The sequence below is a fragment of the Anas acuta genome, chromosome 3 (assembly GCF_963932015.1).
Source record: "Anas acuta chromosome 3, bAnaAcu1.1, whole genome shotgun sequence".
NCBI classification, from domain to species: Eukaryota; Metazoa; Chordata; class Aves; order Anseriformes; family Anatidae; genus Anas; species Anas acuta.
This window is the reverse complement of record NC_088981.1, coordinates 13,853,141-13,879,729: the sequence shown is the minus strand read 5'-3', so window position 1 is coordinate 13,879,729 and position 26,589 is coordinate 13,853,141. Positions and strand designations below refer to the sequence as shown.

The 26,589-nt window shown below is 51.0% G+C and overlaps 2 protein-coding genes across 4 annotated transcripts; one reads left to right on the top strand and one right to left on the bottom strand.

Annotated features, from left to right (window-relative positions):
- The first annotated feature begins 8,575 nt into the window (after positions 1 to 8,575).
- Positions 8,576 to 15,340, top strand: OVOL2 (ovo like zinc finger 2). 2 transcript variants are annotated; one of them, XM_068675769.1, is made up of 4 exons: positions 8,675 to 8,915; positions 9,481 to 9,671; positions 11,884 to 12,073; positions 14,454 to 15,340. In XM_068675769.1, exons 1-4 carry the CDS (start codon positions 8,816 to 8,818, stop codon positions 14,762 to 14,764), a joined length of 792 nt encoding a protein of 263 aa, XP_068531870.1. In that variant the 5' UTR covers positions 8,675 to 8,815; the 3' UTR covers positions 14,765 to 15,340. The 2 variants fall into 2 exon arrangements, with proteins under 2 accessions (XP_068531868.1, XP_068531870.1); XM_068675767.1 differs by lacking the exon at positions 9,481 to 9,671 and having other exon boundaries at positions 8,576 to 8,915.
- Positions 15,341 to 19,062: 3,722 nt separating this feature from the next.
- MGME1 (mitochondrial genome maintenance exonuclease 1) lies at positions 19,063 to 26,589 on the bottom strand. Of its 2 annotated transcripts, none has more exons than XM_068675766.1 (6): positions 26,567 to 26,589; positions 25,259 to 25,442; positions 21,904 to 22,505; positions 21,152 to 21,374; positions 20,745 to 20,877; positions 19,063 to 19,377 (listed from the first exon to the last, which is right to left on the bottom strand). In XM_068675766.1, exons 3-6 carry the CDS (start codon positions 22,439 to 22,441, stop codon positions 19,243 to 19,245), a joined length of 1,029 nt encoding a protein of 342 aa, XP_068531867.1. In that variant the 5' UTR covers positions 22,442 to 22,505; positions 25,259 to 25,442; positions 26,567 to 26,589; the 3' UTR covers positions 19,063 to 19,242. The 2 variants fall into 2 exon arrangements, with proteins under 2 accessions (XP_068531867.1, XP_068531866.1); XM_068675765.1 differs by lacking the exon at positions 26,567 to 26,589 and adding an exon at positions 26,265 to 26,514.

The window sequence follows — 26,589 nt, the reverse complement described above, 5'->3', positions numbered from 1 at the left end:
GTGTCGCAAAATGGCGGCCGCCCCTTCTCGCGTGCTGGGGCTGCTGGTGTGAAAAGCAAATAAAAGTGTTTTTTATCTGAGCCCGAGATTGTGTTGTTTTGTTTTTTGGTGTTATGGTACGCGGAGCTCCTTGCCTCGCACACGGAGCCGTGCGGAGGGCTTCAGGTGCTGTGTTTCAGGGCACTTTTCCCCTATAGCACACGAAAATCCCACTGGCTCCTGTGGGGCTGGCAAGAGGCTGGCTCCCAAAGAGCGAGGAGCGTGTGAGCAATCACCATCTGCTGCGTAACACCACAAATCTGCAAACACAAATACACGGCAGCAACATCACAGGCTCACCTAGGCTGGAAGAGACCTGCAAGATCCCCCAGTCCAACCCCTGCCCTAACACTGACCAGTCCCCCACTAAACCATACCCCTGAGCTCCACATCTAAACATCTTTTAAAGCCCTCCAGGGATGGAGACCCAACCACTGCCCTGGGCAGCCCACCCCAATGCCCAACAACCCTCTCAGTATAAGGTGACACTTGGGAATTTCCCAAGCAAAGGGATGTCCGGCGGGGAGGTGGGATACCCCATGAGCTCTGCAAATCCTGAAGGAGGTCAGAGAACAACCGCTCACCCTTCCCCACACTACCGTGGTAGCCAGGTAGGTGGATATGGATAGAAAGCTTAACCAAAAAGTACGTTTTTCCATGACGTATGAGCAAATTGTGGAAGCCAGCCCCATGTGCTGCAGAAGCTGAGCTTATCTACAGATTCAGAAAGGATCCGGGCAAATCTGTGGACCACCATTGCTGTCGAGATGTTGCTTTCAGCTCATGAATTCTGTAAACCACAAGTGAACCGTCAGGTGGAAGGTTTATTGTGAAAGGCGTAGTCTTATCACTGACTGACTTCTTTCCTGTTTTTTGTTTGTTTTTTTTTTTTTTTTTTTTTTTTTTCCAGGCATTTGCTGCTGCTCTCCGTCAGGCAGGACTGTGGGCACAAAGATTTTCAACTTTGGCAGCTACCACCGTCCCTAGCTGCAAAACAGGCTCAAATACCTCCAGGTAGAGCTTGGCAGTGCTGCACTGCAGTCAGCTTCTGGGACGTGAATGGGACCCTCTGCTGCGCGGAGGCAGCCGTGTCACGTCCCCAGCCCAGCCCTGAGCAGAGGAGGCAAACCAGATGTGTGAAGCCAGCCCTTCCTCGTTACAATCTTCTTCATCTGTCTGCTGAACAAATGTGATTAAAATGAAAGGCGAAATTAATGGGAATGATAACATTTCAATTTAGTATAATAGTTCTGCTCACATCGGTGTGTTTACTGTTATTAAGACGTATGCATAAAGTGCTTGTAGCGCAGCCAGCGCCACTGGAGTGCCAAGAACTGGGTCGAGCCAGCTGCACGGCAGATGTGAGCCAGCGTGTAGTGCCCTGGGCACCGTGGAAGGGCTCACCCCAGCTGGGAGCCGAGTGCCTCTGCCCGAGCCTGGCATTAATCACTCGAGGGGCTAAAACCCCAGACGGGGAATATTCAGGATGTGGTTTCACAGGGGAGCTCTGGCTTAAGGTGTTCTCATGTTCTCTTTCCATCCCTCCCGAGGACCAGGGATTGCCACAGGGCTCACCTTCCCCGGGTTCAGTCTGCTGTCCTGCTCTCCTCTTCTTCTGGTGGCTCTCCTTTCTGTGCTCGGGGAAGGCTCGCTGAGGAGGTGACCTAGTAGAAAACCCAGCTGTGGGCCAGGCTGGCAACTAGGTCTGGCAACTGCGTGGAAAAAAAAAGGAGATTTCAGAGTTCCCCGCAACAAATGCAATCTTAACAACTCAGCCCTTCGCAGAGATGTCTCACAGGGCTTGTGGGGCCGATGGAGCGTGTGTGACTGGCAAGCTGCTGGTGGCTTCCTGCAGGGAGTCAAGCCACATCGCTGAGCCAGTGCCGAGGGAAGTGTGGTTTGGGAGGGCCTATTTATTTATTTTCTGGCCCTACTGGCTCCTTTCCACATGAGGTTTCCTCAAATAAACGCGGTGGTTGCTGAAGGAAGGTTCCCGGGGTGTTGTGTCAGTCCCAGTCTTGCGTTGTGTTTCCTGTGTCTCCGCTCCTCCTTTGCTAGCCTGGGCACAGCGGCACGCGTCAGCGCGCGGGCAGGGATTGCTGATCAGTCAGCAGAGGGTTTGCTCACATGCAGCGGGGACGAAAAGCTAAAGGCCATTTCCCCTCCTGGGCAAACAGCTCAGATCTCGACGGTTATCTTGGATAACGCATCAGAAGCCAGTGCTTGGGGGGCATTTCTATCCCGGTTTCCTAAGAAAACGAGGCTTGTGCAATCCCCCAGCCTCATTCACCCCCTCCCTTCCCCTCTTACACAGGCGTCTGCCAGTCTCCCTAATGAGGCTGAGACGCCGTTTCGGTGTCGGGAAGGCTTCCCCACCGATCTGCAGCCCCATCCCACAGGCGTGGAGGCGCGTGAAGGCGTGGTGGCAGCACCATGAGAGAAAGGGGACGGCAGCGGCAGCTCAGCCCTCGCCTCGCCACCAGGGACCCCACACAACGGGGCACTCGCTCGTGGCTTGCCCGAGCAGGCCAGCAGTCACCATAAATCCCAGGGAAAGCCCTGTGAAATACGGCAGGGGTGGATGTAGAGCCTCGGGGAGCCAGCAGCAGAGGGGAGCGCGCTGTCCTGCTGCCGTTAGCGTCGCCTTTCCTATTAGAGCAGCACTGATAACAGGGGTGAAATGATCACCAGCGTGTCGTGGGCTCTTTTTTTTCTCACCGTGATAGCATTTCCCTTCTGAGAAATGTAATTATCTCCCCCCCACCCACCCCCCAGCGCCAACAGATGTGATTGCAGCAACGTGGACGTTGTTCGGGTGCAGCCTACCTGGGCGGGCAGGACGTTTTTCTGCGGAATCCGCAGGGTAGGGGGTGCTGCATTGCGAGCACGAGAAGACGAGGAAAAAAAAAAAGGAAAAAAAAAGGTAAATGTGCTAAAGGTTTCACGTCCTCACTCTGTAATTAAGAGGCAGAGCAGCCCAGGGCTTCTGTGTGTGCAGGCTCAAGAATAAATTGGGATGAATGGAAAAAGACAAACCCGTGAGGGTGGCAGAAAGCGAGGGCGCCCCAACCTCCCCCTGCCCTGGCAGGGCGCCGTGTCGAACAGTTACTTCTCAACTCGGTTCGCCTTTGCTCTTCCTCCTTCCCAGGGGAGGGCGGACGCCCCAGGGGAAGCCGGTGCGAACGTGCCGAGGGTTTTACAGCCGGCGACGGCTGGTTACAGGTTAGCCAGCGAGCCCTGCTGCGCCCCTGCTCCAGGAAAACCAAGCCGTGGGCTCGGCTGCTGTCACCCCGCTGCTCCACATCACCCCGCTTCCCCCACGGCACAGTTTCCCTGCTTTTTCCCCACCTCCCGTGGTTTTGGGGAGTTCTGGGGTGCGGGTGCCAGGCTGAGGAGCTTCCCCTGGGCCCCCCCCCCCCTTGGTGCAGGGACAGGCGGGTGAAATGCAGGTCGAGGCCAAAGTCTAGCGGCGCGGTGGCGAGAGGAGGATGTGGAAACAACACTTGATAATTATATTGGTGGCAATTTCACAGACCCTTGTCCGCAGACAGGCAGCGCTGCTGGGAGCTCGGGGTGGGCAGGGACGCTCCGAAGGTGTGTGGAGTTTTTTTTTTTTTTTTTTTTTTTTCTCCCCCTTCTGGTAAACATTGTAAAAGGCATTGGTGATAAAAACCGTTGTGCAAAAAAAAAAAAAAAAAAAAGAACCGTTGGCAGAGTAATCCTGAAAGCAATCACCCCGCAGCCTGCATGACAAAGGTGGCTCTGCTGGAAAAAGCCGAGCTGCTGCTCCCGGGGAAGGTCCCATCCCTGTCCCAGTCCCAGTTCCAGTCCCCATCCCAGTCCTCATCCCCAGAAACCCCCAGCTCTGTGGGCTCCCCAAGGCTGGGGAGGATTTATCTGTGGATACAAAGGATTTGGGGTCATCCTCTGCCCCAGCGAGGTTAAACCCAAGCCTCTGGCCGGGGCGGTGGCCTGGCTTGGCTGTCCCTCTCCCCCCGGAGGCAAAGGGGCTGCAAGGGCAATTTGGGGTCTCTCTGGGGTCAGTGCAGGGTGAGGGTGCCCCTGAGGGGCAGATCCAGCTCCAAATCACTCGTCCCCCCTCAAACCCAGCCGGAGACGGAGGGGTCACGGCCGTGCGGGAGCAGAGGGAGCAAAAGTCCGGATTTGGCCTCCGTCTGCCTGGCTGGGAGCGGCAGCCGGGAGCTCCCGGGGCGATTTTCCAGGCAGCGGGTGCCTGCGCTGATGGGTAACTGGCTCTGGGCATGTTTGGACAGACGCTGTGCTGCGGCAGCGCGCTGGGTCCCCGCGGGGAGCACCGGGAAAGCTCCATCTGCAACCGAGTTAACTGCCCCGAGCATCCCCCGGCCAAGCTCGGGGCTGTTACTGCTTCCTCCAGCTCATCCCTGTCTCTCTGCGCCCCTATAAGCGCTCCCTGGAAACCTGCAGGGGTGTCAGGGAGGGCACCCCGCTGCTCCCCGAGGCGCCCTCCCACCCGCCTGAGAGGGTAAAGAAGTGCCCCATATGCATACAATGGGTTTTATGGCCGCCGGTCATCCCGCAGGAATGAGGAAGTCTCCCCCCCCTGAGCCCCAGAGGTGCCATACGGGGATTTTCTCCCCCGGGGAGGTCTGGGTTGAGGGGGGGATGCCGGAGCTTGCCGCAGAGGCTCAGGCGCGCCCGTTAGCCCCCGAGCAGCGCCTTATCGGCGCGTGCCAGCTGCAGGAAGCGGGGATTGGAAGCCCGTCCTGAGAGCACGCTCGGTATTTTTAGGAACCCAGCTAGAGGGCTGACGGGGTCAGAGCCCAGCCTTCTCCCACCAGCTGATGCCATACTTCTCAGGGAGAGCTTTCCCAAGCCGGCTGGCCGACCGTAGGCAAAATGTGGCTTTTTTGGGGTGTCACCCCACGGGATCACACACCGGCCGAGCCGTGACACGGGGATGCAGAAACACAGGGGTGAGAGGAGCTGAGCAGGACGTGCTGAGCAAGCATCTCCCCCCAGAAGGGAGGCAGCAGAACCCATCGGGGATGAAAGCAGCGGGAGAGGGCGAGCAGGTGCTGCTCATCCCCTTGGTGGCCGGGTGCTGCTGAGGTGTCCCCTGAGGAAATGTCCGAGACCACAGCACCACCGGGTCACCTCCGGAGCCAGGGGGGCTCTGCTTTGTGTGGATGCTGCTTTGGGAGGTTGACACTGGTCCCTAATAAAGCTGGTGGTGGCTTTCTGAGCACAGTGGGGACATTAACCAGGAGCAGCTTTCCCAAATCTCCTCAGCCCCTGACTTGCAGGTGGGATTTTGGTACCGGTGCCTGCCGCATCCAGCCCGGCGGCAGCACCGCACCTCGCCGGGGCGCCGCTGGGTGCCCCAGGGAGCGGAGCCGCGGCGAGTGGGCGGCCGGGGAGACAGCGCCAAGCCGGGAGGGGAGCGGGAAGGAAGCGGAGGTATCGGTGGAGAAAGACAGGGAGACGCTGGGAGTGGCAGGGGATGTGGGAGGCCGGGAGCCGGGAGCCCGGTGAGTCAGCGCGGTGGGGTGCTTTGAAAGCGGGCAGGGAAGCACACGCAGCCCCAGCCCGGGGAGGTGTTTTCACCCCCATGCTGGTGCCTGCTGCGTCCCGCTTGCCCTGGCTGCTCCCTGGGCTCCCTCCTCTGAGAGAGGCCCCGTCCGGCTGGGCTGTCCCCAGGGGGATGCTGTAGGACCGCGAGCTTTTCGTCCCAGGATGGAGAGCAGCTTCTCCCGTCCAGCTCCCCGTCCTGCTGCACAGGGTGCACGTGGAGCCCTCGAGGTGCCAAGCCAGGTGCTCTCTCAAAATGCCAGGTGGAATTTGGACATCCAGCCCCATCCCTGACTCTCCCAAAATCCCTCTGGGAGAAGCAGAGGGGAGCCAGACACAGGGAGCAGCCGGCAACATGGGGCAGCCCGGGTCACACTGCAGCACCCAGGAGATGAAGGACACGAAGTTTTCCACTTTTTCCACCTTATTTCTTTATTATATCCACCAGGCTGATGCTGGCAGTGAAAGGGAGCCCTACAGGCAGGAGCGGTGCCCCACGTCAGTCCGTCCCCATGTCAAGGGTTTGCCCGGGATGGAGGGGGTTGTGATTGCGACACCATCGCGTGGCTGATGCATTGTTTGATCCCATCTCTCTCCCTTCTCACTCCCAAATGATTTGAGTCAAATGAAACACATTTTAGTAGTCAAATATGTAAGGGTGGGTCCCATTGTGCTTTGACCCTACAGGGCGTTTTGTACGTTTAATTTGATTTACACCCAAAATGTTAATTTAACATACTGGATTTTCTTCCACACCCAAGCAAGGCTGAAAATGAAACAAGATCCTACAGAAAGGTTTGTGTGCCATTATCTCGTTAGCGTTGCTATTTATTAGGTAACGAGGACGCTGGGGCTGTACGCGTAGCGTTTCTGCAGGGTTTCAGTGGGGAAGGACACCGGGAGACGTGTGACTAAATAACAGCTAGGAATGGAGGTTGTTTTAGGTGTTTTTTTGCCTTCTGCTTCCCAACAGGCTTAGAGGTGTCTGAAGCAGTGAGTGGTGCTGGAGTGATGCTCGCCCTCTTGCTCCTTCCCTCAACATCCAGGAGCTGGATGGGGGACGCTCCCTGCCCCGTTCCCCCCATGTCCCCAAAGCTCTGCAGCCAGTTTGGGGCAGAAATGCTGCGCACAGAGCAGAGTGGGCTAAGCCCAAGCAACACCAAGGTATGGTCAGTCCCCTGCTGGCTCAAGGAGAAGGCAGCCCACCACCAGCTGCTCCGTCTGATCCAGGCGGTGTCTCCCCGTGCCACCTCTCCATCCTGCTCCTCGCCCTGCAGGAGGCTGCAGGACCTCCTCTCCTCCCTGTGCCATCAACATGGGGCACACGGCAGCCCTGACCGCTCATTAGGGCTCCAGAGCTGATAGTAATAATAACAATAATAACAATAATAACAATAATAACAATAACAATAATAATAATAATAATAAACAACCAAGTTCCTGATTCAGCCATGCATGTAAGCGCACGTCCGACTTGGAGAACCCAATTAACGTGGAGAGCGTGCCCCGGTACCTCGCTGAGTGGGAACCTCAAAGCAGGGTCTGAAGAAGCCAGGAACACTCCTGGAGTAGTCACAGCAAGCTCTTCATTCAGGAGTGTCGTGATTAATGACGTTTGCTGCCTCCGTTGGCTTAAAAGGCAAGGAGTGGTTGAAATAAAAGAAACCTCAAGTTGAAAGCGTTGCAAAAAAAAAAAAAAAAAAATCAATTAAAAGCCGTGTAGTTGTATCTTGACCTGGAGCAAAATCGCAGACATAACAGAGGAATTACATAGCCTTAAAGAGGAAGGCAGAAAGGGGAGGTTTATGTGCGGTATCCCCCCGAAGGCACGCTCAGGTCACTTCTCCCCCAGTGCCCGCGGGTGCTGCGGTGCCCCCGGGAGCAGCAGGGGGGTCCCTGCCAAAATACAGCTGGCCGGGAACCCCAGGGGTTGGGATGCTCAGCCCTGAGAGCTTCCCGGGCCATGGGGCACCACGGGGCGAACACTGCAGGTCCTGGCCTCGGGGTCTGGATGGACACACGGGGACCTGCCACATTTGAGGGCACGTCCCTTCCAAAAAAACCCCAACCCCATCCCCTGCCACCAAACAGCGAGCCCCCCGTGGTCTCCCCATGCTCTTTGGGAGGAAAATGGCAATTTTTGGGGGGAGCGATGCCGTCCGCAAGGCCTCCCCGTGCAGGAGGCAGCTCTCCACACACAGCCCCAGCAACCCCGTGAGGATGTGCCCGGGGAGGAAGGTTTGGAAACAGCGGGCAGAGGGCAGGAGCAAGCACCCCTGGGTGGTGGTAAATGTTCAAGGACACGCCGTGCGCTCGGGAGGCTCCTCAGCAGACTTTTGTGGGTTTTCTTCTGTTTCTCGTGCTTCCTTCCCCCCACCCGTCCTCTTTTCTTTTGTTTCATTTCCACTTCGGGAAGAGGGGGGAGAGGACAAGAGGCAAATAAAAAAAATAAAAAAAAAAAAATAGGGGGGGGGGGGAGGATAGAGAGAAAAGACCGAGGCCTTGACACGTTTCTCATTTGAAACGAACTACAATAAAATAAAGAAATAAAGCCTTTTTTAAGTATTTTTTTCCTCCTTCTCAGAAGAAAAGCTTGTCATTAAGAAAAAAAAAAAAATAATAATAATAACACCAACAACTTTCCCTGCCCGCTGCCGCCCCGGGGGGGCCCAGGCCCAGCCGCTCACCCCCGGGGGCAGCACCCAGGGGTGGGGGGCACCCCACAGCGAGGGGGGGGGGGGGGCTGCGGAGATGAGGCAGCAACAGCGTGGTGTTTTTTTTTTTTTTTTTTTTTTTCTTTTCTTTTTTTTTTTTCTTAATTTTCAGCCGTGAAAATTCTTTTGCAAACATTCATGCCTTAGGAAGGGCTGGAACAAAGCTCGGCCGCTCCAACCGGTCGGACAGGTAGGCAGACTTGTTGACACCGTTATGTTTGCAGCACGCATGCTCCTTCCCAAGTTTCCTGGTGCATTTTTCTATTCCACCTTATGAAACTTTCCCCCCTCCACCACCACCACCACCTCCTCCTCCTCCTCCTCTCTCTCTCCCCTCACTTTTTTTTTTTTTTTTTCCCTCTCTCTCTCTCTCTTCTTTTCGCACCCTCCCCTTCTCCCCTCCCCGCTCCGGGCGGCAGCGCAGCGCCCGCTCCCCGCCGGGGTGGCGGCCACCGGCGGGGGGGGACAAGCTCCGTGCCCAGCCGTGCCCAGCCGTGCCCCCTGCCCTCGCCATGCCCAGAGCCTTCCTGGTCAAGCGGCGGAGCCCGCAGCCGGCCGTGCGGAGCTGGGCTGGGCTGCCCGACGAGGAGCGAGCCGACACCTACATCCCAGGTGAGGCAGCGCCCGGCCCCATTGTGTCCCCCCCCCGGGGAAATGGGGAAGCGACCCCCGAGCACCGCTGCCCCCCTTGGGGAAAAATGGGGGCGGTGGGGAAAGGGGAGCCCGGAGCTTCACAGCGCGTTCCCCCAGGGAGGGGTTTGGGAGCCCCCCGTCTTGGGTGGGAGGTGTGGGGTGGTGTGTGTGGGGCGAAATGGGGCTGGGGGTCCTCCCGGCTTGCCCCCTGTCCCGCTGCTTCCTCCTCCTCCTCCTCTTCCTCCTCGCCTGCCCTTGCCCGGGGTATAACGGGCAGGCAGGCGGCGGAGCGGAGCTGGCTTGTTTGAACTTTGGGACCGTCCGTGTTTGAGTTTCCGATTGCGGAGCGAGCCGGGGAACCTGCCCCGGGGCCCGCCCGCAGGTTAAACAGCCCCTGCCCACGGCACGGCCCTGGGGGGCCCCATCCCGCTGCCCCCCGCTGCCCCCCGATCTCCCCTCACGCCGCCTCCGCTCCCCGTTCCTCATCCCGCTCCGCTTCTCGCTCTCCCTCTTCTCCCCATCCCCACCCTCGGCCCCGCTGCAGGCGGCGTCGGCTGCGTCCTTCTGGGCTACGAAGACAGCTGCAGCCTGGAGAGCAGCGGCAGCAGCGGGACGAGGGACGCCGAGCCCAGCGACCCCCCGACACCGCAGCCGGCCCCCGCCGACCTGGGCACGGCCGGGGGGATGCTGCTGGACCTGGCCGTGAAGCGCCCCGTGGTCAGGTCGAAAATCAAGGTAACCAGCACGGGTGGCCCCCCCTGTGGTCACCCCACGTTGAGGGAGGGTGGTGGGGGGCACCCGGCACCGAGCTCAGCTCCGTTAGTGCGAGGTGCCGGCACCCAGCCCGCAAACCAGGCTGGCCGCCCCCCAGGAGCAGGATGGCGGCGTTGGGGCAAGCCTGGCGAGCGGCGTACCGTAATCTTCCAGCGCCCTTTGCCTTCCCTTAGCCCTGCCCGGGGCCGTGCCGCCCCTGACCTGCTTGGCTGCGAACCCAGGAGGAAGCACCAACGTGAGGAGTCGTGCCCCATGGGACGGGGGTGGATCTGGCCCTCTGCATGGGGCCTCCTCCACAGCCCTTCTCCCTGTGGTGACCCAGTGGCCACCCCCCTTGGGGAGGCTTCCTGGCAGCCCCGTGCCCTCTTGGCTTATCAGGGCAGTGCCTGGGAGAGGTCCTCTTGGCACCTCGCTGGGTCTTGGTGCTTATCTCAACGTGGGAAGCCCACGGGCAGGAGCTGTGACAGGACGGGTCCTCTAGGCAGGCAGTGCTTTCACCCCAAAGGATGTGAGGGGAAATGGGGAATGGGCTCCTCGTGGCGCTCAGACCCCAAACTCCTGCCCGGTGTGGTGGGATGTGAGGCACGGGACCATGCCCAGCTGTGAGCACACCGGCTGCCCCTTGAGGTGGTGTCAGACCCCCAGGCCACCCCTGTGCTGGGAAGGAGGAGATGCCTTTAGCCATGGCTAGTTAGCACCTCGTTAAACCCTGGCTGCTGCTCTGCTGGACCGAGCTGTAAATGTTCCTGCTGTCTGTGGGGATTACAGGGTTTCAGCCAAGATTTATCAATCTTGTGATGAACATTACATTTTTCCCCTCCTTACATGCAGCCAAGGTGAGGTGGAGCCCTACCTGTTGCCCAACGTGCTTCTCCCTCTGCTGCCCCTCTAGTTTCACATCCTGATGTCTCACAGCTAGCTTTTTTTTTTTTTTGGCTTTTCCAAACCATTTCAGGTAACGTTACTTCATGAGTAAGCGAAGGAGGAGGAGCAGGAAAATAACTGGCTCTTCAGGAAGAAGAACCCCCAAACCTATTCCTCTTTTCATGCTTCGCTGCTGTTTGAGCTGAGCCCACTGCTTACAATTTACTTTGTGCCGTTAGCAAAAATTACATCGAAATCCACAGAGAGGACCTGTGTAGTTAACCTCGTTCCTGCAGAGCTAGGCTTTCTACAAATGCCACAGAAACTTGCCAAAAGCACCCCGAGTGCTGATGCCGTGTGCGTGGTGCCGCTGCTCTGCTTGCTTTCACCTGGCTCGAGTGGCCAGCAGCGAGCGCGTCGGCTGCCCCGAGAATAATTAAAATAATAGTGAAGTGTTTGCATATCCCAGACGTTAAACTTTCGTTGTAAGGAATGCTCTTCCCAGGAGCTGAATCATCAATGTCTCCCTTAGTCAAGTTAGGTCATGGAGTTGGCGCAATATTTTTGGTGTTAGAACTGGGAATGAGGAGATTAACCCATAATGACACTCTCAAGCTAATTAACCAGCAACGGGGACCGATGGAAGGAGATTAGTGCCATTGTTTTAGTCTCCACTGAGTCAGCACAACCTCGCTTCGGTTTATCTCTCCAAATTTACCTGCGCAGCCAGAAACACCATTAACTCTTTTTTTTTTTTTTTGGTGAAAAACTTTCAGCAGAAACCGGTGATATTTGCAGGGAGGGGCATCCCCGGGGAAGATGTGGCTGGCTGCGGGAGCATCTCCGAAGGGGAGGCTGCAGGGCACCCTGGCATCTCCCGCAGCCCTGAGTTGAGAATTAACATCAGCTTTCCCTCCCGATGCTCCTCCTGCGCTCTGAGGGGCTTTTTTTGGGTCCGCTGCTCTGTCTCCTTCAGCCGGGGAGGGATTCAAGCTGAGCTTGCCTTACACAGCTCCTTTTTTTTAACCTCGCTGAGCCGGGCACGGGCAGCATCACCGCTGCTCCTCGAGGCAGGCAGGGGGAGAAGCGTGAGGAGCGGAGGTGCTGCTGGCAGGGCTCGTGGCCAAAGCAGGCGTGCTGGATGCGGCTGGATGAGGGTCCCTGCTGCTGGGGGGCTCAAGGCACAGCCCGGGAGGGGGTCAGCGGGTGGTGGAGAGGGGGCTGCTCCCTAGGCACGAGGTCTTTTTTTTTTTTGCTTGTGGTCTTTGCCATGTCGATACAACTCAGCCGGTCCCGTTCCCTTCCCCAGTTCACCACGGGCACCTGTAACGATGCCACGGTGCACTCCTGCGAGCTGTGTGGCAAGGGCTTCCGCCTGCAGCGCATGCTCAACCGCCACATCAAGTGCCACAGCCAGGTGAAGAGACACTTGTGCACCTTCTGCGGGAAAGGCTTCAACGACACCTTTGATCTGAAAAGGCACGTCCGGACCCACACTGGTGAGCCTGCTGCGCCCGGGGGCTCCGGGCTGCTCGGCAGGGGGGTGGGAGAAAGGGGTGAGATGGAACAGGAGGGTGAGAATCCACGGGGAAAATGCAAAGCCAAGGTAAGCCAAAATTAGCAAAAAAATACATAGCGGCGATGTGGTGGAGGGAAGGGAACGGTGTGAGCCCATCTCCCAGCACGCCTGGGTCCCGCCAGCCCCAGCCACGCGCTGGGTGAAAACGCTTTGCCCTCTAGAGGAAACGAGCAGCAGTTTCTCCTGCCGTGGTGCGAGCCGGCCCTGCGGGCTGGGCTGTGGGAAGGGGCTGTGGTGTGATTTTGGCGCTGTCTGGAGAAAGCAGAGCGTGGCTCACGCTGCGCCTCCGGCTTTTGGGAAGCCAGGCGACGCGTCCGCGGGCAGCCCGCAAGCAGCACTGCACCGTCCCGTGCCTGCGTGCTGAACTTGCCTTAACTCAGGCAGGAGTTTATGAGCCTGGTTTGTACCCTGCGACAATTTAAAAATCAGATTTATGAGGGTCTGTCCTCATTCTGAATGAGCTTGGGTCAAAGCAAAGCATTTCAGACACTGGAAAGAGGGTGCTCACCCCGTGCTCTATGCACAGAAGCGCTCGTGCTAACCTGGAGCAGGGGGAAGGCTGCTTTTTTTTCCTTTTTTTTTTTTCCCTTAAAGTGGAAGTGGTGGTTTAAACGCCCTTCAAGTCCATCCTCACCAAGCAGGACGCTTGCTGGCAAGCCAGGCTGGCTGCGCTCCGCAGGCTTTTAATTTGCACTGCAGGGCACCCGGACGATGCCGCCACGTCTCCTGGGCGCGCTCCACCTTTCCGCATTTGCCGTTGCCTGCAGGACCTGCTGGTTGCTTGGGGTTGCTCTGCACTGCCCTTTCCCTTTGCTTATGGGATGGGGCAGAATGAAGCAGGTGCACTGCTAGCGGTGCAGCAAGAGCCACAGTTGATTTTTTTTTTCCCAAATTGCTGTTGAGGGAAGCTGGGAGATGTTTGAATACTGGGGCTAGGAGCAGTAGCGTGGGCTTTATTCTGGCGCAGCAGGTGCTGGTTGACACCTGCTTCACTGAATTTCAGTGTCCCGGTGGGAATTGTTTGTCACTGGACTTTGCAACAGCGGGGTAGTGTCACAGGGTGGGAAAGCCGAGCCTGCCAGCCCAGGTTCACAGCATAGGCAGAGTTAAATGTTAAAAAGTAACTGATATAAGCAGTTAAAGGAAATTTAGAAATGAAGAGGCACAGCTCCTGATGAGCTGACAGAGGTCTAGACCCCTGCAGATGCTGAGGGGGTGACTCGACTCAGCACCAAGATGCTTCTTATTGCAACTCCTAATTAGTTGGGATTTCTGGTAGATTACAGCAAGCGAGTTGTGAACTTAACACAATTTCCTTACAAAGTTAAAACCGTCCATGTGAACACCTCTGCTTTACACTTCACCCTTTTTTGCCTGCCTATTACTCACCCTAGGTCTCATCTTCCTCTGATGGAAGAAAAAGAGGGTTTGGGCTAACATTGTGCAAGCTTAAAGGCTGATCCTTGCTGCAAAACTTACTGAGCTGCTCCATAATAAGTCAAATCACAACAGTGTTTGGGGTTTTCTAGTGTTGGTAAACCCTACAGTATTTTCCTGTCAGGTGCTGGGGGGTTGTTGCTAAATCAGCGCTGACTGGTGATAAAATGGGTGCTCTACTGCTTGGTCTCTTTTATAACGAAACTGTTCAGGCATTCAAATCACAAGCCAGCTCCTTCTTTCTTCTCCGGAGCATGCATACGTCTTTCTTTCATCTTAATGCACTTCTTTCCTAGAACCTGAGCCTGTAAGCCCAATAATTAAAACTCTATCCTGTGAAAACAGCCTTGCTTGTTTGAAGTGCTGCGATCACTGAGTGCTCGTGTTTGGCAGCCGTCCACCGAAGTGTTATTAAGCTTTGCTCACTAGAAGAAAAAAATTAACAACGTACCGAGATAGAAGATTTTGTTCATTACCAGTGCCAAGATGAAGGGTTAGCTGGAACCAGCAGTTTTACCTAATCACAGGGCTAAAATTCTCAGTCAGATATTTTAAGGAGTAGGTTACACCAGAGTGGATAACGGTTTCTTCTGTGGGACCAAAACGCCAATGGGCACCTGTTGGCTTCAGCATCTGCCTGAGCCTTATCAAAACATTTCTGTGTTCCCCAATGTATCAAACAGTTCCTGAAGATTTTAGCCTAAAAGTAAAATGTCTTATTTAGAGTTTCCTGGACTAGCAGCTACCTACGGCTAGGAATTTGCTCAGTATTTAGTTAAACAGAGCCTTTCTCTTAGCTGGTTCCTCACTCGGCTGTAATAAACATAAACCAGAAGAGTAATCGCTGTCTTTTCATGTTGTAGGAATTCGTCCTTACAAATGTGAGGTCTGCAACAAAGCATTCACCCAGCGGTGTTCCCTGGAATCCCACCTGAAGAAGATTCATGGGGTGCAGCAGCAATATGCCTACAAGCAGAGGCGAGATAAACTTTACGTCTGCGAGGATTGCGGCTACACCGGCCCCACGCAGGAGGACCTGTACCTGCACGTCAGTAGCGTTCACCCTGGCAGTGCTTTCCTGAAAAAGACCTCAAAAAAACTGGCGGCAGTCTTGCAAAACAAACTGAGCCCTGTCCTGCAGAGGAACTCCAAAGACGACGACAAGGACGAATAACGCGGTGGATTACAGTGGGCTGCAGGAGTGAAGTTTACATGTAGGACTACGTTTATATTATTATTTTTTTAAAAAAAAACAATTTTGGAAGAAATCCCTGACAGAAAGGGGATGCTTTTGTTAACGGGACTGTATTGATACTGGCAGAACCTCAACTTGAAAGAAATATTGCCGTACGTGATGCAAACATCAGACTTCTGTCTGGTCAAAAAACCAAAAGACTGGAAGGAGCGGTCACCTCACCTACTCGACGGAGTCTTTTCTGAACTGGCATTCAGGTGACCTGCTTTGTTTCAGCTCTGCTACACATCCGGATGGCTGCTGACCACTAAGTTCGCCGTTCCCCAGCGCGTTTCTTACAGATGACAACAGTTACCTCCTGTAAAAATTGCCTGTGAGAGGTTTGGGTGAGAGGGGCCGTGTAAGAGCAGCTACACGTACACTGTTCTCATGTGCACAAGTAATTAAAACGGGCTTACAACCAGGAACACACTGTATCGGTACCTAAGTTTAAATGTGCAAATAACCTTTACTCTGACCCCCCGTGCAGTAAACTAATGATTTCCAGAACCGTGATCCAAGGTGAGCTGAAACTTTATTTAAAAGGACGCAGAACGTTTTCCCCTCTTAAACTTTCTCTTCTAGCAAGTAACATTCCAGGGCAGCCTTACGGTCACGTTCTAGGTACTTTAAGCTGTGAACTCCTTTTATCATATTTAGATTTAAGTGTGTAACCTTAACTCTGGCTGTCCTGGACTTGTTACGCATGCTTTGGGGATTATTACCACATCCTCTTAACATACATCAGTACCAAGCCAGAAACTCAAAGAAAACACTTTAATGACTTGAAGATTTCTATTTTCTGTCACGTTGAAATGCATTTTTGTGTGTATTTTATGGTGTGCATGTGTGTGTGTTGTTTGTTTTTAATTTTTAAAACCCAGGTGCCTTTAGTTACTACAACAGAGCTGCGCAATGCAGTTAAGAGCACAGCTTAGGCTGTCTGCCTCACGAGATCAGTGCAAAACTATACGCATGTATCTGGCCCCTAATGTGTAATCAGTCAGTTTAGAAGGCTCCTGGCAAGACTGATGCTACGAGGGAAGAAGGTGGTGATGATGACAGGGGACTGGTACGATGTCTTTGATGTTTTCAGCCTCCCCTTATATTCCTGCTCCAGCTCCTGTTGAGCCAGGACAACCGGGATGGTAGTGCTATAGGGACCATCAAGTGCAAATTCAGGGACTAAAAAAAAAGAAGTAGAGGTGCCATAACTGTTGTTGCTGAAACTGCGTGACACTTTAAACCTCCTCAGAAGTTGCTGCAGCCCTTCCTGGGCACTTGGGTGTCTTAAGTTAGGAAAGTCAGGGTGGGGTGGAACTTCCTCAGCAATCACAGGTTATGCTGGTCCAAGCACATGTTATTCGTCTGTCTCATGTCTTAATGGACACGGCTGCTAAACAGGTTTTAATTAACTTAAATGCATCATAATTAATGGTGTTCGCTTTTAAATGCCCCCAAAGTCATTTGTGTTTCAAAATAAAGCTGTACTTTTGGGGAAGATCATGCCACATTCTGTGTATGTTGAAAGAAAAAGCTGAACTATAACAGACCTGAAATAGAGTCATGGCCAGGACCAGAATAATCACTGCTACCAAAATGGTAAGATTCTGAGAATCAAACAAAACAGAACAAAAAACCTCTCAAGATGCCTTGGTCTTGTACAGACACCTGCTTGAGTTCTTGCAGGGAAGAGCTTTTAGGGTTTCTAAAGATACAAGTATTTTATTCAGCACAACTGTGGGTGCTTGGGACCTTGAAAATGATGATAATAAAGTGATACTACTGTGTAAAGAACAAACTCGTAATCTGTGTAACAGGGAAGTTCGCAGAATACTTCAATAAATAGCAAGTCCACAGAAGAAAAAGCATCTGAGGAAGAAAAACATCTAAAGTTCACGCACTGATCCTCAGTTCTTCTGAGCCGGTGCCCCTGCAACTGAATGGTGTCAGTGGAGGGTTGTAGGACACGGTGCTTTTGATTTCCCTCCAGTATGCCAAACTATGTCTCTGCTGAAAGAACCAGACACACTGAGGTGGGTCCTCTAAGTGGCTTCAAAGCAAGCACTCAGGGCAGCAGAACAAAGTCATACATAACAGCAAACAGCAGGATCGAAACCGCTCTGTCAGGAGAGCAAAGCTCCAACGAGGCTGACACCATAGCTGCAATCACTGCCCCCAGCACCTGACTGCTTTCTGCAGATGACAGATACTCCCTGGAGCAGGTGCCTTGGGCACGTCAATTTGACAGTCAGACAAGTCAGTTTAAGCTGGTGACAAAGTGGGTTTCAGTTTGCATGGGACTGGCAACGGCTCGTTACGGGACAAAACTGGCAGCAGCTTCTTCAGAACTGTTTGAGAGCTCCCACAGGGATGCCTGAGGCAGCTGGGCTTCCAGAAGTGCTAGACACAAGTAACTTGTACCGATACTCTCTCTGAAGACTGCCTACCTCCTCCTGGCTCTGCTGTCACAGACTCCTCCAAGACTTAAGGACAGTTTTAGGATCTGGCATTGTCTGAGGAAGGCTGCCAACTTCAATGGCAGAAGGCTTTTGTTATACAAAAAGGTGAAGCCAACAGGCGCCTGTGCTGCCCAGGCTCCAGCCTTGTCCTTTTAGCAGCAGGCAGGATGAGGATGAAAACTGACACGGTCCTGAGACACCCAATGGCTGTAGGTACGATGGAGGATGCAGACCCACCCCAGTGCTGCCCAGTTGTTCCACACCCCTTTGATTTACCCAATCCCAATTGACACGTGAAATCCAGAACATTTTTATCACCTCCTGCTTCTGCCCAAAGCAACTCCTCTTTTCTTTATGCCCGCCTTTATACCTACAGAGCCACCCCACACAGAAAATCGACTGTGTTCAGCGACACTGGCCTACCCACTTGCTAAAATGCTGTGATGTGGGGATGTACTTGCCAAACAGGTACAACATCTGAGCACGCACGCAGCTTTGTAGTCATCAGCCATCTCTGAACCTAGCTTCTGTCTCTGCGTTTGTCTCTTTAGTTAGAAATGTAATTAACCACGCTGTCACCAGACCAGTGTTTGAATAAGCATGCACCAGTACAACTAAAGGTTTTACTGCTCAGCTTTCCACAGTGCAGTACTCTAGAGGAGCTGATGACTAAACTCTACAGAGGCTCAGGTTTCTTCAGCAGCAAGCTTGCCCACTGCTTTTTTAGATATGGTTCTGGCTGATTTCCTTGAAGTTTAGGGGTTGGGCTTATTTTTATATGCAATCTTCAGTGGAATTATGAAAACTCATACCTACAATTCAGAGAAAATGGATGAAGAAAGCTTTCCAGGCATGCAACGCACAAAGCATTATCCCCTGACATCACCAAGGCTCATTCCATGTCTATAAACTTAATTTTATGAAACAAGCTTCAAAAGTAACACTTCTGTTTCAGGATATTTATTCACAAACTTACTTGAAAACAAATAAACAAAACCAATTCAAAAAAAACAACCAAACAAACAAAAAAAAAAACAGCTCTTTGTTCCTCAGAAGGCTCAGCTTCAAAGTCACAGGTCTGTGACTGTTATAAGGAAATGTACTTGCCTGGCAAACGCTACAACCTGACACTGCAGATAGGTCCTTATGGGAAGGCTCCTTGTCCCCTCAGACCCACAGCAAAGTCAGAGGAGCCCTAGACAGTCGCAGACCCGGCCTGCAGAGCCCACTGTAAGGTCACAACCTAGGGCACAAAGCCCGTTTCCACTTTCATATTTATTTTACGTGGGCTACACAACCTGTTAAGAACCCTGCAGGAGGATTTACCAGCAGCAGCCAACCTTCCCACCTTCCAGAACACTTGCTGGAAATTTTTAAGTGTACCAGTTACAATTCTGCCCCCCTGTTCCTCAGCCACTTCTGTTACACAATCAGCTTTTACTTGGTATTTTAAACAAGTACTTATGAGTTTGGTTGTAATTCACAGTGCAGTTTTTCCAACTGTTGCTGTAACAAAAAATACAAATAGTAACAGACCCGTTAATGGCTATCTTTGAAATGGGCAAGAACTAAGCTGACTGAAACCCAGTCTACTACGTTCATTCGTTGTTTACATTTCTTTCAGCTCAGACGGTGCAGATGTTGTTTTGCTTTCGTTTACCCATCCCGTTTTCAGAGTCTCAGCTCTGCAACAACTTTTTCTCAAAAATGAGAAAAGGATAATTCAACTAACTGAAGTCTCCTACAACTTAGGCAAATATACATTCCCCATTTGCATTTTTCTTTCCTTTTTTTTTTTTTTTTCTAAGGGGAAAGATGATAATAAGAAATTAGCTCAAGTTACTAGAAAAAGAATATTTCTTACAGTATAAAAAAAAAGATTAAAAAAAAAATGATGTGTGCCTTGGATCTGTGCTCAGACCACTTGCCTTGACCACCTGTATAGGTTGGTTTGGGTCAGTTTCTGTCCATGTATTCCTCGAGGCGCAGAAGCCACTTATTCCAGTACTGTGAGCACAGCTCTGGACCCATGAAGTGCGGATGTGCGGGGCAACCGTTCTTATAGGCAACCACTATGAGTCCACAATTGACCTGCAATTAAAACCAGGAGGCTGTTAGAAACAGAACGTTAACGTGCAACTTCAGCCAGCAGTTTTAGAGACCAAACCTGACTGTAAAATGTCAGCTTACACATACACATCACAGAATCAAATAGCTGGGGTGGGAAGAGACCTCTGCAGGCCAGCTGGTCCAACCCTCTGCTCGAGCAGGGACACCCAGAGCAGGGTGCCCAGGACCACGTCCAGGTGGTTTAGAAGATCTCCAAGGAGGGAGATTCCAAAACCTCTGGGCAGCCTGTGTCAGTGCTCTGTCACCTGCACAGGAACAAAGTGCTCCTTCATACCTTAAATCAGAAGCATTTAGTTTATAAGAAATATCTTAAGAAATGAGGAACAAAACCCAGCAATAATTCACAGTAACATACTTAAAAGATAGACATTCAAACTTTGAGAGTCCAGAGCTCTGACTGACCTGGGTGAGAACTGGAGGGCTCAAACTCTGAATATCAATTTTTAGGGTCCACTTACACCTTCCAGATGCTGGTAAAATTTCCAGTGACTGATGAGGCTTTGCCTGGGGTCATATGATCAGCCTGACACCATTCTCCAGCACCAGCCTGAGCGCGAACGCTTACCTAGGCCTGTTCTGAAATATTTAGTGCCTGACAAACAGCTCTAATCCAAACCCCGAGCAGCCAACGGGGGGGAAGAGAAAGTGGTGGAGTCAGAAGGCTGATGGCAGAATCCTTGCATTACTGCCTGTAGTGCATTCTAAGGATCATGTTTATGAAGCACTTCTGATCAGGAAACCGATCTCTGTAATATCCTAGAAAGTCCTTTGCAGAACCCATGCATTACCCTGCTCTCTGCTTTACATTTTTCCCCCTTCAAGGCTTTGCATTGAAATAACAAACCTTCAGGCCAAGCAGGCCTGGCTAGATTGCCTGTGGAGTCTTTGAAGCAACTCCTGATGTGAGCAATGCGCTCCCATCCCATTTCCCTGTTTGCATGATCTTCTGCTTCACTTCCTCTCTCTCCTCCTGCTTCCTACTCCCCACACAAACCAAAAACATATGAACAAAGCACTGGGGACTGGCCAAATGTCAAGTAACTGGGATTTTACCTGACCTCCTGGGACACCGAGCATCCATCCCTGAACAGGGTTTCCCTTAAAACCAGGGCCAAGATGCTACTGACAAACCATGGCAGCAGGATAAGCAAGAATTATTTTACAGTACAGTTTTATGTCAGTTAAACCTGATCTAAGCCCAGGCTGCTTTGTTATAAATCCTACCAACACCCTAATCATGGCCAGCAGGTGCTGGAGGCAGTAAGTGGGGAGAAATGAAAGGAACAGGGGCGCTGCTGCTTTTCTCGGCAGGCAGCAGGCCTGCTGACCTGGAAGTCATAATTGGCATCGTGATTGATGGCCCCAACATACGCTGCAACCTGCAGTGGGTTGTCAAAAGTATTCTTCAGGGACGGCTTCAGTTTCTCTGATGTCTTCCAGTCAATCACACACAACTGGCCTCTGCATAAGACAACAAGAAAGGACAATATTTTTAGTTTAAATTTAGTCACAGCAGGAAATTAGACACAGCACAGCAAAGACAGGTGTAACACTCAGCCCATTTCAACCCTGTTGCTCATCATCACTTCCAGTCTAAGGAAGTCTCCCCCATGCTGGCAGCTTAGATCCCAAAACTCTTTCCAGCTTCCCCTCAACAGCTCACCAAGGCAGCTGCTCCAGCCTCCCATGTGCCACAGAGCACCAATTTTCGGGTCTCAGAGAACCAGGACCTCACCGATACTTAGCCACGCAGTCTACCAGGCCCAGATACTGAAGAGTTCCATGCTGAACTGCGCTTTCCAGAACTCTGACTTCACTGATGTCTTTTAAGACGTGTTGCACGCTTGATAAGTAGCCAGAAATAGCAGCGTCTTCTCCCTGCTCCTTAGCTGCCGACTCTTCAGGCAAAAACATAGATTCCAAAGCTGCGTGGAAGAGCTCTCCTTGAAGGAAAAGATCTAAGAAAGATGCGACGTTTTAGACACTGCTCATGATACGTGATGGACATTATTAGACATAATAACGTTAGACATTACACGACAAACCCTTAAATCAGACTTTTTTGTACTGAAAACTTAAGCATGTGGGGAGGAGAAGGGAATGAGATAGAAAAATAACTTTTGTTAACAGTGAAATTATCTCTTTTACATTAATGCTTACTCTTTTTTTTTTGTCTCTAATTCTGCAGAAAAAAAAGATGAGCTTTAATTTACTGTTTATTAAAAGGCATTATTGTACTGTACTCTACAGTCTAATTCCAGTTTCCCCACTCGATTCTGAATCAGTTTTAGAAGCCCTAGAACAAAGATTAGGGCTTATATTCATCAAGGACAGGTGCCCTCATCATACGCTCTTGTCCCCTGAAATGGAAACAAGGGATTTTCAAAACACTCCACTTCTAGAGCTGGATAAAGCAGCTCCGGTAATGTGTCCCAGACAATTATCCAAACCCTTGCTCCTGCTTTGTCCTCATGTGATGAGACTTACTTTTAGTATACTCTGCAAAGCCATCCTTCCCAAGTTCCTCTATCATTTTCTGCTTCCACCTTTCTAGGTAAAAGGCTTGCTGTGGAGGGATGGTCTGTTGAAGGATACGGGTAACGCTGGGGATTTTTGTTTTCTGCAAAGCAATTTTCATGGGCAGGTTGGAGTCGCTGTCAAGAAGCGGAGTCCTCTTGTTGGGGTTTATGAGAGGAATCCAGTTCTTGGGAGTTTTTGTTTCAGCTTCATCTGGAGGTGCGTGTTTAAGTGGCTGTCCATATAACAAACCGTCTTCTTCAAGTATTGTCTCTGGTGTTTGGGCACTGGCTTTGTAAGATGTAACAGAAAAGACCAAGCTTTTGTATTTTTCTTGATCAACTTGCTCATAACTGTTCACTTTTTTCTTCTTGCTGTAAAGACAAGCGGAGGTAGCCAGACACATGTATGGGAACTGCTTTTTGCAATGCCGTAGTTGAAAAACCATTTCCAGTCTCTCGGGTTTCCTGCACAGTAGCTGTAGGAAAGTCATTCTGACACGAAGCATTTGTGAGTAGTTACAGTTCTCTTCCTTCTGTTAGGAGCAGTCTGCAGGATACCAAAATCTGCCCCTGTAGAAAAATAAATCAGTCATTTTCAGAGTCATAAAACACCACCAACCATTTGTCCTTAGCCACATAAAGAACTCCTACGGTCATAAAGTGCCTTCATACACTTTATACCACCAAAATTTAGATAAACAATACAATAACAAAAACCTGTAAGTAAGGAAAGAGGAAACGATCCTGAAAAGAACCAGCGCTGGCTGGCAAAATCTGAAACAGCAAACACAAAGATGCTGCAAGTAGCAAAAACTGCAGAAGATGCTCTTACAGCAACAGCATCAGAACTGTCATGAAAGGAAACACACAAACTGATCTGTAACAAACCACCAAAAGTGGCAGAGGGAAATAAGAAACAAACACACAAAAAATCCTGTGTAGAAGAGAATGAAGCAAACCCATTGATGTGAGATAATAAATTTGATTAAGTTTTTTCAGTGCCTGCTGAAATTGGGAGTCTTTAGACTGGGAAAGTCAGAGAGAAACCAGACACATTGCAAGTACCTTCAGACGCAAATAAATCTTTTAAAGACCAGAGTAAAATATAAAAGTGTTTTTTCAAGAGAAGTTTCAACCAAAGTTACGTTCTAAGACACTTAGGAAGCTTTAAAAGAAAACCTGTAGATCACAGTTCTTGTTCGTGGCATAGCTTTCAAAACCATATTATAGCTTCAACGTCAAGTCCCATGGAAGTCTACGAACATGGCTAAAACAAACACGTGAACTGTGGCATTTAAATCAACACTAAATAATTGCAGAATTAAGGCCTTTGCTCCTACTGAAACTTATCTGCTGACCACCACAAAGTTCCCTTCCATCCACCCTCTGCAAAAAAATACAGACACCACACATCGCCAACCAACATCAGCATTTTGCTTCGGACAATACTTGTAACAGTACTCTTTTTCTTTTCCCCCCACACTTCTTACACAGCACTGCCCAAAATGTAGGCAGCACAGAAGACAAATACGTGCTAGAAGGAGTTATTTTGCATGGACAGATCCTGAACTCACGCAGAACCGCAGGGACACCAGAGTGTGGGTGCAGGCATCTGTCACACAGAACAACTTGCGAAGCGGGGCGATACCAGCTGCAGCTGTTTAGATCAAGGAACCTTGTAACAAAAGGGGGAGACCTTGGACTCTGGTTCCATAAATATTGTTCTTCGCTTGTGAAGGACAAGACCTGCCAGCTGCAGAAGTTTAATCAGCAGTAGGCAGATACACCGCATTTTTTCTTTACTGGCTTTACACTTTTCACACTGACTTTGTCAAGTTTGGGCACATAATAACAGATCTAACAAAAAGCATTCATAAAACATCAACGGGGAAAACACATAGCATGCAACCTCTGCAGAATTAACGTGTTGAAAGCAGGCAATTTCAACCGTTTTATTGCCGTGAAAGCGCGCAAGTTTTGCCAAAAAACAGAGCAACCTGTTTTAGGCAGGTTACACAACAGTGAGAAATTGGATTGTCCACATTCCGTAACTTCTGCCCTGCTTTGTTTCATGGATGTCTGAGGAAGCTTTACAATGTTGAGAGAAATATAACCAAATTCTCTACTACTCTCATTTTCATTCAATGTCAAGGAACTGTTTCTATGATTTGCCAGAAATTTGTAAGAGCTTAAGAAGGTACTTTTTATGAAGTACCCATCTGTGTGAATTCTTCAGTCCTTCTTAGGTTTTCAGCCAGTGAATTTTGTATGGCCTTATTTTTACTACTAATCATTCTAACACATTTCTTTTTAAGAAGCTCTCTGTGTTTTGCTTTTTAACTATCAGAAAGTAGCTCACTTCTGCAAAGCTGCTATGCCAAAATTTGCAACAACTCATTCTTCTAAGAAGAAGATCACATTTTAATGGATTTTTGATCTTGGAATTGGTTACCTGTCAGAATCTGCCACTTGCTAAAAAAGGAATAATGAACTATATTAGCACATTACATCAGGTTTCACTTTGCTGTGTGTGGTAACAAGAAATAGGAAAAGCTGCAGAAGAATACCTAAAGGTCAGACCTTAATACCATAAGCAATTTTTTTTTAAAGGTATTTTTTCCATCATAAATAGCAGGGTGCAAAAATTAATCTCTTCTCTTCCTGGGGTTTGCCCCTAAATTGAGTTACTGAAACTGTAGTGTGAACTAAGTAGGAGGAAAAAAAAACAACCCTTACTCAAACGCAGTAGTGTCTGAGCTTGCAGTTTCTTGGGCCGTTGTTTAATGGCCATTACAATCTTACCCAAGTGCATTAATCAGAACAGAATACACACTGGGTCATTGACTGGGTATTTGTTAAGCTAGCCAGAGCACAAAAGAAATAGTTTATGCTGGCTTTGTGTCAGTGGCAGCAGGCAAGATGATACCTGATCAAGCATTAAGCTCAGTTGTAGTAATCTAACCCTCAATAATTTTTAAGGAGTAACCTTATACCAGAGCGGTGCTGTAAATCAGGGGGCCATGAGAATGCTCAGTATTACAAGCACTACAGCTAATTTACTGTAACACTCATGCAGTATTTCAGTAGTATCTAGTATGTATTTTAAATTTACAGCCTGTTTTGGTCTGGAGTACTGTGTCTGGAAACGTTTGTGCACACTATGAAGCGAACAGCGGAGAAAGGAAAAGCTTGTCTGCTGCTGTGCTGTTCCACAAAGATGTTCTAGGACCAGCCAGAAATAAAGCACGCTTGTACTTACCCTACTAAAGAATCACATGCGTTGTGCGGTTAATCACAGTGACATTTCTGTACAAAGAACTTACATTTACAAGAAAGCAACGGGTCTGGGGCGGCCTGGATCTGCTCTCACACAGACAGAGCAGAACTTGATGGGTATTTCTCTCAGGGGAAGCGTCTCCCTTCTCTCTCAAACCGTTGGTGCTGGTACAGTTGTTTCAAGTACTGCACGATGAGCCAGACCGCAGACTCGAACTGAAATAAAATAACCTGAAAAAAACACAACAAGGAGAACTTTTCTTAACTGTCCCAAGCTCATTGACTCTGCAGCTCCAACATTAGCGGCACCAACAGAACGGAGGAGGTTTTCCCAGGATACAAACGAGCAGAAACTGAAAGGCTCGCTTCAGTGTTCACGGCCATAAGGCACTGCTGCAGCCAGGGCTTCAGGCAGCACCCAGCAGGGCTTTTCCTTCTCTCACCCATCGAGCAAACAGGGGCACAAGCTCACTTCAGAGACACTAGGAAAGGGCACTGCTAAGCGTGCTTACAGACCTGCTACTCTACATGCCTAATTTGGGTACATCGAACCCAGTTACGAAGGTATAATTTTAAGCTACTATCACAGGCTTTTGCCTGATAAGAAGCAGCCTTACTAGTTGATGTAGAGGCAATAACAACTTATTTATTTATTTTTTCGCCAGAAAAGCAACAGCAAGCCACGTTTTTCATCAGAACAACCGCTTCCCCTTTATTTTTCATTGTATCTTCATAAGGTGAGGCTCTGAGAGCCCTGTAACCCCCGGGACCCCGCACAGTTGCTCATCCCCATCTCTCTCCACCACAGGTGACCAGCTCCCAGCCCTCAGCCTGGAAACCAGGAGCGCGGGGAGAACAAGGCGCTTCCCCATTAAAAAAACAAAGGTAATAAGGCTCAGCTCAGCAGCCCAGCCTCCATCACAAGCCCATAACGGAGAGAAAGGAGCCCCCCGGCAGGCAGCAGCCCCTCTGCACTGCCCCAAATCCCCTCACAGAGCCGCCCCCAACACAGCCCCCCCCCCACCGGGGCGCCCCCTCAGGGGGCGCCGGTACCTCAGGGCCGCGCTGCCCGCCCGCCAACACACGTGCGGCAGCGACACCGCACCCACTGCGCATGCGCCGGCGCCCCGCTGCCTCTCGGGATTTGTAGTTCTCACAGAATTTCTAGGTTGGAAGAGACCTCAAGATCATCGAGTCCGAGCCCCTAAGAACTGTTGCAATGGGATTATTCTCCTTCTTTAGGTTTTCATCCTTTTCATTTCGAAGGCTCCCGAAACGTTTAAAAGCGAAGGGAAAAAAAAAGAGAGGAAAGCGCCGCCATCTTGGATGAAGGCGAAGCGGCGCCCTGCCCTCACCCAAGATGGCCGCCGCCGCGCGG

Bases quoted from the DNA above. Each gene is read 5' to 3' on its own strand.
- MGME1 (XM_068675766.1), bottom strand. From the start codon at position 22,441: ATGCTTCGTGTCAGAATGACTTTCCTACAGCTACTGTGCAGGAAACCC. The intron at 21,375-21,903 runs GTAAGTCTCATC...CATCTTTCTTAG, and splicing joins CTTTGCAGAGTATACTAAAA to ATCTTTTCCTTCAAGGAGAG. The intron at 20,878-21,151 runs GTGAGGTCCTGG...TGTCTTATGCAG, and splicing joins GACTGCGTGGCTAAGTATCG to AGGCCAGTTGTGTGTGATTG.
- OVOL2 (XM_068675767.1), top strand. From the start codon at position 8,577: ATGAAACTTTCCCCCCTCCACCACCACCACCACCTCCTCCTCCTCCTC. The intron at 8,916-11,883 runs GTGAGGCAGCGC...TCCCTTCCCCAG, and splicing joins AGCCGACACCTACATCCCAG to TTCACCACGGGCACCTGTAA. The intron at 12,074-14,453 runs GTGAGCCTGCTG...TTCATGTTGTAG, and splicing joins GCACGTCCGGACCCACACTG to GAATTCGTCCTTACAAATGT.